General features: G+C 39.5%; 2 protein-coding genes across 9 annotated transcripts in view; one reads left to right on the top strand and one right to left on the bottom strand.

The window, feature by feature from the left end:
- Positions 1 to 16341, top strand: part of FRRS1 (ferric chelate reductase 1) — a 99197-nt gene that overhangs the window by 26666 nt on the left and 56190 nt on the right. For 5 of the 8 annotated variants that reach the window (XM_075156368.1, XM_075156373.1, XM_075156367.1 and 2 more), the window contains 4 exons: positions 35 to 93; positions 808 to 951; positions 2106 to 2167; positions 2273 to 5191. In XM_075156368.1, the coding sequence (XP_075012469.1) occupies positions 35 to 93; positions 808 to 951; positions 2106 to 2167; positions 2273 to 2365 (358 nt within the window). In that variant the 3' untranslated portion in view covers positions 2366 to 5191. Of the gene's footprint in view, positions 1 to 34; positions 94 to 807; positions 952 to 2105; positions 2168 to 2272; positions 16316 to 16341 lie in introns of those variants that run through there. The other 3 variants (XM_075156374.1, XM_075156369.1, XR_012674513.1) reach the window with 2 other exon arrangements.
- Positions 3562 to 16341, bottom strand: part of PALMD (palmdelphin) — a 61705-nt gene continuing 48925 nt past the window's right edge. The window contains exons 6-9 of the mRNA XM_075156382.1: positions 15955 to 15988; positions 15749 to 15859; positions 13902 to 14999; positions 3562 to 9600 (exon numbers count right to left, since the gene is read on the bottom strand). Of these exons, the coding sequence (XP_075012483.1) occupies positions 9557 to 9600; positions 13902 to 14999; positions 15749 to 15859; positions 15955 to 15988 (1287 nt within the window). The 3' untranslated portion in view covers positions 3562 to 9556. The remainder of the gene's footprint in view (positions 9601 to 13901; positions 15000 to 15748; positions 15860 to 15954; positions 15989 to 16341) is intronic.

The following is a 16341-nucleotide window of genomic DNA, read 5'->3' as shown; positions in this document are numbered from 1 at the left end:
TGTAATCAATAAAATGCTTTTCAATGTTTTGTAGGAGACAATTGTTTAACTGGTTTCACTGGAGTACTGGTACAACAGCTAGAATACTAGCTGGTGAGTAGAAGTAATAGTTGTAACTCCCTTTTAAGTGATTTAAAGGAACTTTGTTCATTGTGTAGGCTATTGCTTGTCTAAAACATCTATGGACATCCAGTCCAGGCACCTCTGAAGATTCTTTTTCTTGCTGTCCACCTTCTGTGTGAGTTTTAAGTACCATCAGGTACAGCTTTAGGGAGAAAAAGTGACAGTGTAAAACCAAAGAGATTACAGACAAATCTGAAAGATCTCTGTAATGAGGACCTGTTCTTTTTGTCTTGGAAGATTTGAGGATAGTGTTCTTACAGTAACATAGTTCAATGTTATTTAACGGGGAAGGGCAAGCTCGCTTACAGAACCAGAAGCTGGGCTTAATTCTATCAATAGTGACAAGTTTCCACAGACAGCTTAAGGACAAATGATGCGGTGACTGTGGTCTTGTTGGTAGAGTCACAAATGCTAATGTTTGTGTGACTGGGATGTCATAGGGCACTGAGCAGGATGAAAATTATCTTGATTTTCTCCTTTCCTCCCTGCCTTCCCCCTCACACTGCCAAAAAAAAAAAAGAAAAAAAGGTTTTAACTGCATGGACTCCTTTAACCTCATTCCCCAAGCAGTTGTAGGCAGTTCATGGGAAATCTATTGCCAAAGGTGTTGAGAGCATTTTTTTTAATTACCCTTACACATACACAGCACTCTTAGTGTCTTTCTATCTTGTTTTTACTGACTAGTGGTGACTATGTTCTTGGGAATGGATCTACCAGCACTTGACCTACCAGACCCATGGGACACCTATACAATGATTGGTTTTGTAGCTTGGCATGTCGGTATTGATGTTCTTCTGGAAATACACAGCTACTGTCTCGTACGTAAAGGTACAAACCCAACAAAACTCCTGTTGTTACCTTGCTTGCTGAGGATTGGGCAAAAAATGTAACAGTGGAATGAATTTCAGGAGGTGTTTTTTGGCCTCTAACTTGGAAGTGGAAAGGGAATAACTCTCAAATAATGGTGTCATATCTTCCGTACAAACTAATATGGGAGTAAACCAGTTTTCAAGACCAAAGCGTTCTAGAAAAATTGTTTTTGTGCTATTTTAAATAGTAGCCTCTTATTTCTCAAACCACAGTTCATAGTGGCAGACTGAAATGCATAAGTGTTTTCCAAGAATCTATCACTGTTTGCCATGATTTTGATCCCAGGTGGGTAGGTAAAGTCCAGGTTAATTCATGCGGATTCAGTCTGCATTTTATTGTGACAAATTGCTGGTATGAATGGCTGCTATTACATGAGCAAAACGATCAGAAACTTGAGCACAAACACTTGCAATTTTGAGTGAACAGGGGAATGAAGGTGAAATCCTGACTCTAATATGTCTAGTGAAGAGACTGGTAGTAACTTCATTGGAAATTCTTAGCTTCACTGGGGTGGTGTCACTGAGAGGAGGTAACTGTAAAGGACCTGTATCTGAGGCAGAGATGAGACATCTGCAGAATTGAAGAAGCGTGATAAGTTAGGACGCTGTGTAAGATGGCACATTGAGAAGGAGTGATTATAAAAGATGTGAATTTAAATTTAACTGCAGTAATTACTTCCTAGAAATAGAGAAATGAACCTGAAATGTTTGAATGATGAATGTTCTCATATTGGCTAACGGAGAATACTTCTAAATGAAATCTGGTTATCTTAAAATGAAAAGGAAAAGGTTTTAGACAAAACAAATGTTTTGTTCAGCTCAAAACTCAGTGTTTTGATGATTCACTCTAGCAAAAGAGGCAAAATGTTTTGCCACTTCAATGTCCAGAAGTTACTTTTTGTAGGTCAGGTCCAGAATAATTTTTCACTTGTGCTGTGAGCATGATAGTACAGGTCATGAAATGTCAAATGAGACTTGCAAGTGCATTTCAAATTTGATGCTGTATGAGACTAGTTACTTAGACACAGGATCAAGACTTCTGCAGTATAAAAATGAAAAACCCCCTTCCTCTTAAGAGCACACTTAACTTTTTTTTTTTCTTCCCACTAACAGTTGAAGTCATAGAGGATGACAGAGTACAGATACTGCAGTCACTCACATCTGCAGAAGCAGAGGTAAGTCACAATTTTGTAAGTAACTACTATGAGATGGGATGGTTCTTTGTTTAAACCAATAAAGAGATTGACACTTCTATGGCTTTTCTTCCCCTTCTCTTGCAGGGTCGTCTGTTTAAACAGATTGTGTTAACCATCTATGTCTGTGGAAATATAGTATTCCTCACTGCCTTCCTGGCAGCAATCAACCAAATATGAAATAAGTCATTGAGAATTTTGCGATGAAATATTGTGCAGTTGAAAAACCTGCAAGGAATGCTTTCTATTACAACTTTCCCTCAACACCTCCCTGAAGATGTAATTGAAGAATAATAGCACATGTGCGTCATGCTTGGTGTTAGGGAGAACTTGAATTCAAATCTATAGAAGGATGCTGCAGTCCTGCAAAACCTGTCTTCTGATGGGACTTTTGATGGGAGTCTTTGCCTGAGTAAGGAATGAAGTCTCTTTTTTAAGTGCAGTAATTAACTTGGTTGAAGCTTATAGGTTAAGAAGACTGAGAAGATGTGCTGAAAATGCTGTTTTGATAGTCAGTTCTCTAAACCTTTTGTTAATATTATTGGGAAAACTGGAAAGATTGATCCAGAGTTCAACTTTACTGTGTTCTAATGGCATGTGATGTGACAACTTCCTGCTCATGACAGTTTTGTGCATTAAAAAAAAAAAATCTTGGTGAAAAACTGTCACAACTGAAGGTTGATGCATGACCTAAATCTGTTGTCTATCTTTGCAGTTAAATGCAAAAAATATTCTTTCTGCTCTAAGAGCAGTACGCTTACACAAGCATATGGGTTTGGGAACTTCAGTAAAACCACCTTTTGCCTCGCTTAAAATACTGTCCTGTCCCGTCCACCTCAGTGCTTCTAAACCATAAAGAGAAAACATGTTTGCAATATAAGTGCGTTAAAACCAGTTGTACTTATCCAAAACTCAAACAGGAAGAACCTACCTGTGTGTATGGATATCTGTGTTTTGCTGTCTTTGGTTGCTTGTGGCTTCTGAATTACTTTTCTGTGAGAATAAGAAGGATTTATGCCACTTGATGCTTAAATGGAAGTGAAAATACTTGCTCAGGAATGTTGCAGTTGTATTTGCACTATTGAGCAAAATGTGGATTAGGAGTTGGTTTGACTTCAGGAAAAGCAGCTTCTGTTAATGTTAAGTGAGATCCTTTGAGCTGGCATATCTAGGAGACAGAATTGTCTTTATAAGAATATGGGAGGGCGTTTTTTTTTAGTCAACAAAATATTTGTCTATATATATGAACTAGGTACAGGGAATGGAAAGAGACTATAATGTTTAACTTTTTTTGTTCGTGGTTTGCCTAAGCATGGAAGGATACTCTTGAAATGGCATCTCAGAAATGAACCCTTAATATGCCACGCAGTACAGTGCTTAGCATTTGTTTTTTGCAGCTCTGAACAGTTTGCTTCCACACTTCTTGATTTTTGATACTGGAAAGTATTGATTTTTAGTTGTAACACTTCAAAATATGTCTTCAGCCTCAGGCTACTAAGCTAGCTGGGAATAAAGGTGTAGGAGTATTGGATAGAAAAGTAAATAGTGAGGCCTGGCTTGGTATAGACTATTATAGCAACATCTCTCTACTACCTGATGGCCAGCTCTGAAATACTCATACATGTGGGTGAGGTAGTGGTTCTCTCCATTTACTAGAGCTGTCTATTTCTTTCTCTTCCTCCATCTCCCCAAATCCACAATGCAGCCCATTGCAGGGACAAGTTATATTCAGAAAGCTACAAGTTTGTAGTCAGTGATCTTTTTCACTGCTCAAATAACTGGTTTAGCCATAAGAGCATTTATAGAGCTGGGGTTCATCAGCGGCAGCAGCAGCAGAATGCAAGTGAGTGTAAGTTGAATCATCCCCTTTCCTCCTGGAAGCTGGAAAAGTGATGTGCAGATTGGGAAAGGGGGACTATGAAGAAATATGGCAGAACCCAGGCTGAAGGGCAAGAAGTATATGGCTAATTGTGTGGGTTTATGGGTTTTTTAGAGAACTCTGATCTCAAAAGCCTGGGAATCACAGGCTCATCTAGTGCTAAAGTTTTGGGGAACTCTTTTGTATACCATGAGTTTATAGAAGAAAATCTCTCAACCTAGGCACAATTGATGGCTTTTAAAATTAAAGTCAATGCCGGATTCTTTCTGTAATACAATAGCTGTACTGTGTGTTGTTTCATTTGCATGTGACAATGAACACAGGGTTTTTAAAACATGAATGTAAATATCTTAATAAAAGTTTTTGTCTCTTTTAGTAAGGTGAAAACACTATTAAATAGAAACTAGAAAAGAATAGTCTTGCCTAGCAGTAAAATGGATTGTCTGTTTTCTTTGTAGATGTTGTTTTGTAAATTAAAGCTATCTAAATGCTTCCTGTAGAAACTCTTCTTGAAATTGAATGTTAAAATAGTTTCTCTCTGTAATGCAGAGTTTCTTTTCCCCAAGAAGAAGAGGAAGAAAAAAAAAAATTCTTGTTCCACATCTCATACAGCTTTAAAGTTGGCAAAATTGTCAGTTGCTCTTTGGATAATTTGTTCCTTCCCAGTGCTAGCAATATTGCATTGTTTCTTATGTGAGGCCTTATGTGCAGTATTGTAACTTATTTGATGGAAAGACTTGTTAATTTTGTGCAACATTTGTTCACGCCACCACCCCTGCCTTCTTCCTGCATGACTAGTAAGAGGAGGCAATGTGTCATTGTATTCTAATGACTTCCAAAATTTCTGGTATACTCCTTTGAAAAAAAAGAAGAAAAAAGTCCATGGAAGTGTTTGATATCAGCAGGAAAATAGGTGACAGGCAGTTTGGTTCTAGAGGCACTGGTGGCTGCTGTTGTTTGTTTTTTTTTTTTTTCTTCTTGAATGATAAAATATTGTATAGAAGAAAATTCCCATTACTTTGCTCCGTAAATGAATCCCACTGAAGTCAAGAAAACTTCTTCACAAGAAGAGATCAAGAAGGTTTCAGTGTTCTTTTTTACTCTCAGATTAAACTTGTGATGACAAATCATCATTAGCATATTTCTTTTTGGATTCTTCTAGACAGTACTCTACTCCCAGTCAAGTAGAAACTTGTGATCAGTCTCACAACAAGTAGGTTACTGTTTTGATTGAGTTTTTAAGTGCAGCCTCCAAATACTGGTCATCTTCTCTTGACTTAACTACAAATCATGTTTCTTGCATATGTTTTGAACAAAAACTAACTGATGCAGATAGCTCAAATGCAATGGAATTCACTGCTACTTTGCTTCACTTGGAATAATTTTTTTGCTAGCTGACATGCAGACTGCAGAATGAACTAAGAAAAGGTGTGCTTTGTTTCTCTTTCTTACACTGAACGCTACACTGTTTTCTGTTTTGTCGAAAAAGATGGAGAGTGCAATGTTGCCCATATTCAGTGTAATGATGCCCATTTTTTTCCTTTACCCAGGTTTGAGAAGGCTAGAGAGAGATGGCCTGCCTTTTGTTTTCCATCACGGTTTGTAACGCTACGTGGCGCTCTTGTTCAAATAACAGCATTTTTATTTTGCTTGCTTGCTTTAATTTGTCAGTAAGAGGTTGAGACTTTTAAAGGATGTCCAAAACGGGAAGCGTTCCTAGATGAACTAATCAAAAAGATTCTCAAGCTTTATTAAGAAACTCGATCTTTAAATTCAAGCCAGTTCATACAGATAGACATTATGAAATGGGTGTTTACTTGATGTCTATGCTTAAGCTTTTGCTTGAACAGTTACAGCCTGTTTTCTTTTGTCATGTGTGTAAACTGTGTTCTATGTGGGTACATCCCTTTCCAAACAACTTAAGATGAATGGCAATCATCGAAGTAAAAACTGCAGTCTTCTGCATTTCAATGCAGAAGTTAATATCTCAGTGATTTTAGACCTTCAGTGCAGGCTGAAGTAAGAAAGACTCCAAGTGAATAGAAGGATGGTTAAGAGGGATGATCTGCTAGTAATTCTGAGAAATTCATTGCTCACATCATTCTGATCCCAGCTTCTCTAAGGGGTATGTGTGAAGAGGGGAGCTGTTGCATTCACTTACCTGAGGGAGTGGCGCGGCAGAATTGGCGCAGGACAAGTGCTTCAGAACATGCTTGGTACCATCTGTTTTGGCTCATACATGAGTTAATTCAACCACTGTATAGCTTCTGGTGGTTTTCCTTGTGCTATGCAAAAGTGACTTTCCATATTGCAAACCTCAAAAGCTGAACATCTGTGTCGCACTGAACAGGTATCTATGATAGTCATCCTGGAGAAATGATACTGCACTAAGAGGGATTCCAGCTTTGGCTTTGCTTCAGAGAGACTTTTGTCTTGCTGGACCTTAGAAATCATTTGGCTTTAATGATGAATTGGAATTTTGCATGGCATCTGTACTGACGTGAAAAAGGTGACTTACCTTCTTGTAATTCTGTTCTTGATGATATGGGATGTAGGAAAGCTCTGGGCTGCAGCGTTCAGATGATGAATATCCCTGCTTCCCAGAAGCACACAGCTCTTGAATGCTCCATCTTGTGTCTCTGTTCCTCCAAATTTATGATCTGATACTCATGCTGCTACATAGCTAGTGTATTACTGTGGGGACAGTTCAGATTCATCTGGCACAAACGGAATAGTTTTAATATACGCGACATCAGAATTGCCATGTGGCCAAGCAGAGATCTACTGAGTCTAGTATTATCTCTAGAAGTGGTAGTAATGAGTGCTTAGAGCAAGAGACATAACAAGACTGCAGTGATACTTTCTCTTCCCAGCAAGATTTCTTTGCTACTTGCCAGAATCTGTGCAAGGATTTCCTAAGCTAGAAACTTCAGCTGGACCATGGACTCTCGTAGTGATTGAATTTTATTTATGAAGTGTACAATGAATTATTAAAAAAAAAAAAATCTGTTAATGCTTTTGTCCTCCTATTTAATTAGTCACTGAGAGAAAGTGCTTCTTGTTTTTGTTTTAAGTCTGCTTCTTGATGCCATTGTTTAATGACCTGTATTTTGTTTTTACCTTCCTGCCTTTATCATAGTTCTCTAGGCCTCTCATGTCTGTGCCTTACTGTCTTTTTCCGTGTATGACTGCTGCTGTGTTTAGCCATTTCGCACTTCTGATAATCTTCATTACCCTTCTCTATTTGTCTCTTCAGAGATGGGGTGACCAAACTCTTCTCAAGTTGTAAATATGAAGTGCTATGCCACAGTTGTGTTTTGATTTGTTTTCCATGCCTTCCCTAATGAGTCCTAAAGCTGTCTTCATTTTCATGGCTTCTGAGCATGGAGTTGATATTTTCAGAGGACTATCTAAAATAATGCCAAGGTGTTTTGCTTCCTAGCCAAGAGGTTCATAACACCAACTTAATAGCTACTTCTCGTGCTCTGTGTGATTAGGGTTATTGCTATTTTTTTTAAGTTACTTTTCATGTATTGGTAATGAATTTCACTATGCATTCACTATTGTGAAGTCTGTCTTCAGTCTCCTTTCTTTTAATCTACTTTGAATAATACTTTGTTGGCAGCAGCATTTTTGCCTCCTTTTCCAGATCATTTAAATTTGATAGCACAGATTATTGGGGAAGGCAGGGGATGAGTGTCCGTAGCAATCTGCTGCTGTTACAAAAACTGCTTCATATCACTCTCCTACTCTCTCACTTTTTGGTGTATCCTGTTAAGACCCTTTGAGAAGATGTAAAAATGAAAGGGAAAAAAAAAAGGAGTTGAAGGTAACTCCCTCTGCTGCTCTCAGAACCAACAAATAACAGGAGAAACATAAGGAAAAAAAAACACTATAAAAACCAAACAAAACCCCCGGAATAGAAAACAACACTATAAAAAACAATCAAAAATCCCAGGATAGACATAGAGGAAGTTTAATATAGTTAAATTTATTTGTTCTTATCTATTATTCCACTCTCCAGGTAACCATCTCTGACAAGTCCTAAAATTTGAGAATATTACCCACTTCAGACTGGGAGCCACCAAGGGTTTAGAGGCTACAATTCAGCTTATTACTACCATTGTGCCTCAGTATGAGGTAGTAGCTTCAGTTTCTTGCTTTGAAACGAGGAATACCAGCAAAAAAGTTACGTTTTGGTTTTTTTTTTTGCTGATGCATAATTTGAGTCAGCTGTATTAGAATAACACAACTTGAACTTTATCTGTTTAGTGATTCAAACCAGGCTAAGACCTGGCAAAATAAGCTATCATACTGATTTGAATATAAGAATGTAGTGCTATGAGGCACTTTTTCCCCCCCCAAGAGCTATGTACTGGAAAAATCTGACTTGCATGTGACTTTTCTAGGTGTAATTGTATGTTATGGCTGCTTTAAGGGCCCTTAGCTCTTCTCTCGTGGAAAGAACCTGTTCCTTGGTGAGAGCCTTGGACCTTGCTGTGCCCAACAGTGGCTGCAACTGTAACAGACCTTTTGCAGCTGCAGGACAAGCCATTGGCAACTCGGTATTTCTGATGGGAGGCTTGCACTAATTTTAGCTCCCTGGCCAACTGAAACCTCTATACTAAGCAGGGTTTTTTTGGGTGGTTTGTTTTTTTTTTTTTTGATGGACAGGCACTACCTGCCTGGAACCAGATTCCTGGAAAAGCAGGGCTTTCTGAGCAAGCCAGGAGGTGAAACCTTGCTTGGGAGGTCAGGTGGTTCATAGTGTTATGCACAGGATCAATCTGTGAGATTATGGGCGGACAGCATGTATGTGGCATGGGGAAGGGAGCAGGGCCTAAGAATGGCTATACTGTCATATGTAAAATAGAAGGGTGGGTGGACTGTGGAGTTCTAGAAGGTGGCTGAATATTTAAAGGCTGACTTTACTATTTTTGATTTGTTTTGCTGTCACTTAAAAAGGAATGCTTTAAATTTTGGCCAAGGTGGTATGCTTGGAAACCAGCTTTTATATTTACATTTCTTCCTGCTCCTATCTCTCATGTTTAGTTTTTTATTAACCAATGCTTTTACCAGAAAAATGCTGGGACAGCATCTTCGATCAAAATCAGGTAGATTGGCACACTTTGAAGTGAAACAATGTCCTGTGGAGATGGGTGTTTATCTGCTCTGTGTATATAGCAACAACATATTCCTGATTGTGGGAACAGGTACGCACGTGTCTTGATACTTGGATATATGCTGCATTTATGGTCTTGGGTAACTTTCCACTACTTTCAGCAAAATCCAGGATGTAATTTGTGTGTATGTGGCAGTTGGTCAAATCTAAAAGTCTGTTAAAGTCCATTGGATTATGTAGAGGGCAAAATAACCCAGATGCGTAAAACAGAGGAGCAAAACAAGCATTATGATCCAGAAAATGTGTGTTGAAGAAACTCTTCTTAGCTTTACTCTGAGTAGCAAATTTTATTTCCATGTCATTACAGCTGTTAAATCACCTTTTTCCCCAGCTTTGCCATTCTCATCCTCAGAGCTGAAAAAAAGAAAACAAACAAAGCCATTGTATTTCAAGACTAACTTTCCATTTCTGATGCTAAATCTCCTTATTTAGAAAAATGAAGAATACACGTACCTCCGGTGGTTAATCCAGCAGAATAAGCATTGTTTTAGTATTACAAAAAGAAATCAGTAGAAGGCATTAGTTCTGGTAATTTTGCAATAAAGCAAATATATTAAGAAATTATTTCATTATCACTATTTGAAAATTAGCACAGCTCTTCTCCTAACTGTTTTGTTTCTGTTACCTTCACTAAGGCATGGCAGACAGATGATATTGTCCTTGACTAGATGCTGACAGATTAAAAGCATGCATGAACAGTTAAACGAACTCTTTGTTTAAACTAAATTCCTCAGTGGGAGCTGTAACTGTTTGGAAGCCTTTTTCTTTTGTGTTGGTGTTCGCAAAAAACTTTCCTCTCTTCCTGGTGTAGTGAGTCAGAGCGGGAGTTAGTCATATTCCTGATTTGAGTCTGACGGAGTAACTTATTATCTGTGTAAACATCAGTATGGCTATTGTCTGTAACTGGGTGTAATGTGGGTTAGTTTGAAGGTGACAGTGCAGGGCAGATGATTAAATGTTAAGGTTATTTTTAGAACAGCAATATAATACTGTTGTTTGATATGTAAGAGCCTCCCCGCACCACATAGTTGATCTGAGAATGCAGTGGGAGTAATCTCCAGCCCTCTGACCTGTTAGTTTGAAGAGTCACCCAAAATAGCATGTCTCGTTCCTTCATCCTGCATATATCTCTGTACTGAGACACAGAGGGTCAAAGCAGCTGTTTGCTTGATTTATGCATGTCAGCAAATGTCCAACTTGAGTTATGTTTTGAATGCTGAAGTTGTTGCAAATCATAGAAGCATCTGAGTGTAACTTTATATTATAGGGTCACTGATGTTAACCTTAGCTCTTACAAAGACCCTGTGTACTGTTTGCAGACCAAGGAATTCTGAAGGATTCAAGTCCTGGTTGTGGTTTGACAGCACAATCAGTCTGATGCTTCACTTACAGCCAATAGTCCGTTTTTGTCTTGCTCTATGTGTTACAGAAACCAGGTGGTTTGCATGAATCTTTCGCTATTAAAACACTTTTTTGTACATTACTTTCTTCAACGCAAATGGAGCTAAGTCTCCATTGTGTTTTTTGAAGGCTGCACAGCTTCCAGTGGTAAGGAAAAAAATTAGCTCATCTAGACTAGCTATCTGCCAAAAGTCTTGGACCTCCATGACCCATGAGAGCCTGTTCTACAGTCAGTAGGTTTTACTGCCTATTCAGCTTCAGTTTTTCCTTTCCTTAATCATTCCACTATTCTCCATTTCGTTCATTCTCCAGGCTAAACAACCCCAGTTCCCTCAGCTTCCCCTCATAAGACTTGTGCTCCAGACCCTTCACCAGCTTTGTTGCCCTTCTCTGGACACGCTCCAGCACCTCAATGTCCTTCTTGTAGTGAGGGGCCCAAAACTGAACACAGTATTCGAGGTGCGGCCTCACCAGTGCTAGGTACAGGGAGACGATCACTTCCCTAGTCCTGCTGGCCACACTGTTTCTGATACAGGCCAGGATGCTATTGGCCTTCTTGGCCACCTGGGCACACTGCCGGCTCATGTTCAGCCGGCTGTCAACCAACACCCCCAGGTCCTTTTCCTCTGGGCAGCTTTCCAGCCACTCTTCCCCAAGCCTGTAGTATTTTATTGGGGTTGTTGTGACCCAAACCTTGTTGAACCTCATACAGTTGGCCTTGGCCCATCGATCCAGCCTGTCCAGGTCCCTCTGCAGAGCCTTCCTACCCTCGAGCAGATCAACACTCCCGCCCAACCTGTCCTTAGTGCCTGTTTAATGTTCAAATGCTGCAATTGCCTACCAAAACTTTCATTTCAGAAAGGGTTATTTTTTTCTGTTGTATGGTTTGTTGTTTTAGTAATGAATGATGAGGTACCAAAAATAATTATGACTCCCCTCTTTTCTTTGGTGGTGTTTAGGGTGAATCTGCTAGGCTGGGCATCAGTGGCTGCTTTGAAAACAATTTATTTCCTTAAGAAACAGGTCTGTGTAATACATTGTTCTAGATTTAAGAGTCTTTCCTGGTTTTGTTTCCTTTTTTAGAAGTTACAGTAGGATTATAGGACTGCTTGGGAAAAATTGAGTCACTTCCTGGCTTTTTCCACTGATCAAAATGTCCCAGGGAGTGGCAATAAATAGGTGGAGGGATGAAGAGGAATATGGCTTAGTTCCAAATTCTACTGGGCACTTAAGACACTCACTTGGAGGCAGTGCTGACTGTTGGGGTGTATTTTTGAGGCAGTTGCCAAACTGCTTTTAATTTAATTGGGACCAGTTTTTTCCTAATTGGCTATTTTCTCCTTGATAGAGTATTTGTAAGTAAATGGGTAAGACCAAATACAGATTAACAGAACAGATTCTCAAATGTCTTTGCTAGATTTACTTACCCCCTTCTCTGAAATTCAGTGTTTGTTTTCTACTAACTTCAAAAGAGAGAGAACCTAGATTGTTCGGAGAGTGTCTATGAGTGGCAGGGAAAAATGAAGACGTTTCAGACCCTTCTTTCCGGAGACAAAAATAAGCAAAGATTGTTACAGATAGAGGTGCTCAGCTAACATCTCATGGCCTGTGTATGGCCCACCTGAATGGTACTGCCAGCTCATAGTTAGTTCTTGGAAACCTCTTTCCCAGGATCTGTTCAGGAGCACTCATGCAGTAGAATGAATGAATGGTTTCGGTAGCAACCAGCTGGTGGGTGGGTGGGTGAGTGTTTCTTCTCCATTATATGCCTATACATATGTGATGGGGGAATTAAGGGACTACCCCCAAAATATAATGAGCTGGAGCAGTTGCTGGAGTGGTTTATCTTGCCTGTACCAGCTACTTCTGCTTTTCATTGCTGGCATAAGAGTTGCTGGCAGCAGCCTTTGGTCCTGGAGGACACAGGGAGGTGCATAGATGGCAGGATGGGTGCTTGAGAGAAGCAAAGGTCATCTCAAGTGATAGAAAAGTGCAGTGGCCTCATTGATCAGAAAGGCTGGGCCCCACTGCTGGAATATTTCAGGCTGTTTTGTGCATGACTGCACAAGGTTGATACATCTATAAACTGAGAGGATTATTTACTGAACAGCTCTTCCCAATCGGTGCATACTGATACAAAAATACCTGAAACTCTCCTGTGATCCAATGACCACCCTCTCTCCTGGCTTTACCTGTATTGTAAAGAAATGCTGGGCTGCCAATGCAGCTTTATGCTTAGGCTTTTGCTGCCAAATTGCAAAATTATTTAGAACATAGTCTAGAAGAGGAGCAGGGAGAGAATGTGGGATCTGGAAGAGGAGCAGGGAGAGAATGTGGGATCAGGACCCCTGATCTTCCTGTAATTCAAGCACAGTATTCTTTCCTTGAAGTGCAATGTGGCTGCTGTCTGAAATCTGCTGCTCAGTAAATATACTTAAATGCAGTTTAATTGTGTGCGTTAAAGTGCAACAAAATCAGAAAGAAGAGCTTTCTGTGTTTCTCGAAGATCTTGCTATTGTTCTTTCAACCTTCTATTATAAAACTTTATAGTAAGAAATAGAGACCTTGAGTATTAATAGAATATAAAAGTGTTAAAAAAATAACACTATGGACTATATGGACTAACCACATGTAGTGATGAAAACTGTTTCATTGTCTTTCAGAGGCTATAAAAATATCTAACTCAGGTTAACAAAAAATGTTAAAACTTGCATAAACACTGTCAAGGCAAGGTTGGCAATGCTGATTCCAGAAAAATGAAATGCAAAGTAAAGCTGGTTATTAAACAGTCTTTCTGATTTAAGGAGCAATTTGGATTATCTAGGAAGTAGTTAGAATGCAGATGGGCACAAAAACATTCCAGCGAGGAGACAGTGTTAAGAAGCAATGCTGTTAGTTACCTGGTAGAAATGAAAACTAATTCTGCTAATTGAGGTAGCATTAATGGCACTTCTAATTGTCATTTGAAAGAGAACCACTTTTAATCTTTGAAGGTTACAGAAATGGCTGTTCTGAGATAGTTTATTTTCCAAATTTTGATATGGTAACTAGTGCATTGCTGAAGATTAAATAATTCAACAGTACCAAAATGCAGATTGGTGTTTGTTAACAAACGAGGAAAGAAATGATTAGTAATTGTGTATTAGTCCATGAAACAATCCAAACAGTAAAGTGGAACAGTTGCTAGCAGATAAGAGTAGTATCTGTTTGCTACATGAACGAACAGCAGTGACATGATTTTCCTTTTCTGTTACCTGCTAGTGAGGGATCTTCGGTACCGTCTCCAGATACCTGGTCATGAAGGTGAGCACGGTGTGTCGGTGAGCTTAAGCGTTCCTCTTGTTCTCGCAGGGAGATGGAATTTTTGTGGGGTATCTTGTTCAGGCTTGCACCCAGACTGCTCACAGGGTTCGTCTGTGGGACTTCTGTGATTTTCCTACTCGGTGGCTGATAAACCTGACTGTAGTGGCCTATGGGATGATATGCTGGTTTCTCAGATTTGCTGTCGTCTTCATCATCGTCATCAATGATAACTAATTCTGCGTGGATAACCCCATCGTATCGTGACAGCTTTTGGTCTGCTTCTGCATAGTCGTCATCAATACGCTGATAACCCATGAAAATCATTGTTACTGGTTCCGAATCATCCACGTAACATGGTACAGCTTGGACAATGCTGTATTGAACATCTTCCTCATCTTGAGGTGCAGGGGATGTTTCATTAAGATGGCAGGCACTTAAAAACCTTGTCTCATTATGTCTTTCTCTTGTATTCTGGTAAGGTTTTAATTCCTCATGTGCAGCTTTTCTTTCTTCATTATGTATCATTCTGTTCTCAGGATTAGTGTGCACTTTCTTCTCTGAATGGGAAAGTACTGGAGAGGGAGACTGTGGCTGTATTGCCTTTGGAAGATCAAGCCCATTCTCTTTACGTTGCTGCATAAAGGGCTCTGTTTTGGAGGAGAATTCTGTCTGATGATTGCTAAGTCCATTCATCTCTCTTCTGTGAGTGTCTTCTGGTTTTGGTCCGGGGACTAATTTATCTTTCTGAGGAGTCACTGGCCTGCAAAATTTGTTTGCAAACACAGGCTCATGATACTCTGTGGGAGACTGGGAATTTTTTTCAGTTGCCTGCCGTAGCAGGTCCTCCACCTCAATAGGAGCAAGTTCATCCATCCCATTTTGTGTTGTGCTGCCATTTGAGGATACTGCATAGACTGACTTCCTGCCATCATCATAGACTTTAATTCCTGTCTCCTTAAACTCCTTTGAGGGAAGAGGTATTGTTGATAACACTGTGTTTTCTCCTGTCTTCATGTCTTTTTCAACTTTAATTTCCATGGCAAACAATGCTGTTGAAAGAAACAAGTGCTTAAACTGATAATGCAGCAGCTGCAAGAAACATTATGGAAGAGTTCTGACAGTGATAGAGAATGACTGTCAGAATGAATTATCAAATATGCAAAATTATCACATACATAATTAATATATTGGATTCTCATTTTGAATGCCCCCTTCCACCCTGTCAAAACTTGAAGTGGAAAAAAATATTTTTGTTTGGATCTAATTCTGTGAGGAAGAATAAGCTGTTGAGGAGCCAGTTTTCGTTACCTGATTGACTGAGTCAGCCAGATTTAACCTTGGCCCCTGGTGTTGTGCTGGACAATAGTAGGTGAAAGAGCTCAACATGCTACAAAACTAAAGAGTCTTGGGCACTCGGAAGGGTTAAGAGGCTTTGTAGTAGTTGGGAAATAACCAGATTACTGCTGCCTGCCCAGTAGGTGTAAGTGTGGATAGAAAATGTGAAATGTATGATATGAAGGGAGGAGCTACTTAAAGTTATGCTAGGTAGAGGAATGAAGTGCTGGAAAGAAGTGTCAATGTTGAAAAAATTGAGATCCTTATTCTCAGTGGCACATACCTTATGCCAGTGTCCCACCTCTCAGTTTTGATGACCTCGCTGATAACATAATGCAGCTTATTTGAGAACAACATTGTCCCATATCTGTAATGTTTATCCTTCCCTTAAAGTGTATTAGATTCAATTTATAGGAAGTCTTTGCACATGTGGACACCCTTTGGAGTTACTAATAAGCAGTACCTTTTCTCTTTTCTTCATCATCGGTGGCAGCATGTGCTGTACTTTTCAGTGCTGAAGGCCTGAAATACTTGGGAAGGTCAGGTATGCTGGCGTATATGTAGTCTGCTGCTTCTGAGTAAAGAAAATCCACAAAGCATTTAGTATGTTTTCACTGACTCCTACAAGAACCTTTTTAAAAATTTTTTTTTTTTTTTTACTAAACATACCTCTTTCAACTCCTGCTTTTTCAGTCTTCACAGACTAGGAAAGAGAACCATTAACAATAAATGTGATTAGTCAGTTTTAAGATGTTAACTAGACAGTGCTTTGCTTTACCTGACAGTTTAAACTTTTTGTCTGCATGGCTTCATACTTTGAAGGGGCTAAAAGTGGAACCTGCTCAGTTGGAGCATGGCAAGGGAGAAACTGAAATTTTTCTGGTCTTTTTTGCCAACGTGATTCCAAGTCACACAGGGAAGGACAGGACATTACAAAGTGTTAATCATTGACACAGCCTCACACTGTGGCCCAAGCTGGTTGGCTTCAAAGATTTTCAAAGGCTCTACTTTGTTGTGCTTATCTCCCTGCGTATCTTTAGAGAGAGAGAGAGAGAG

This window comes from Calonectris borealis, chromosome 8 (genome assembly GCF_964195595.1).
Source record: "Calonectris borealis chromosome 8, bCalBor7.hap1.2, whole genome shotgun sequence".
NCBI lineage: Eukaryota > Metazoa > Chordata > Aves > Procellariiformes > Procellariidae > Calonectris > Calonectris borealis.
This window is presented reverse-complemented; position numbering and strand designations above follow the sequence as displayed.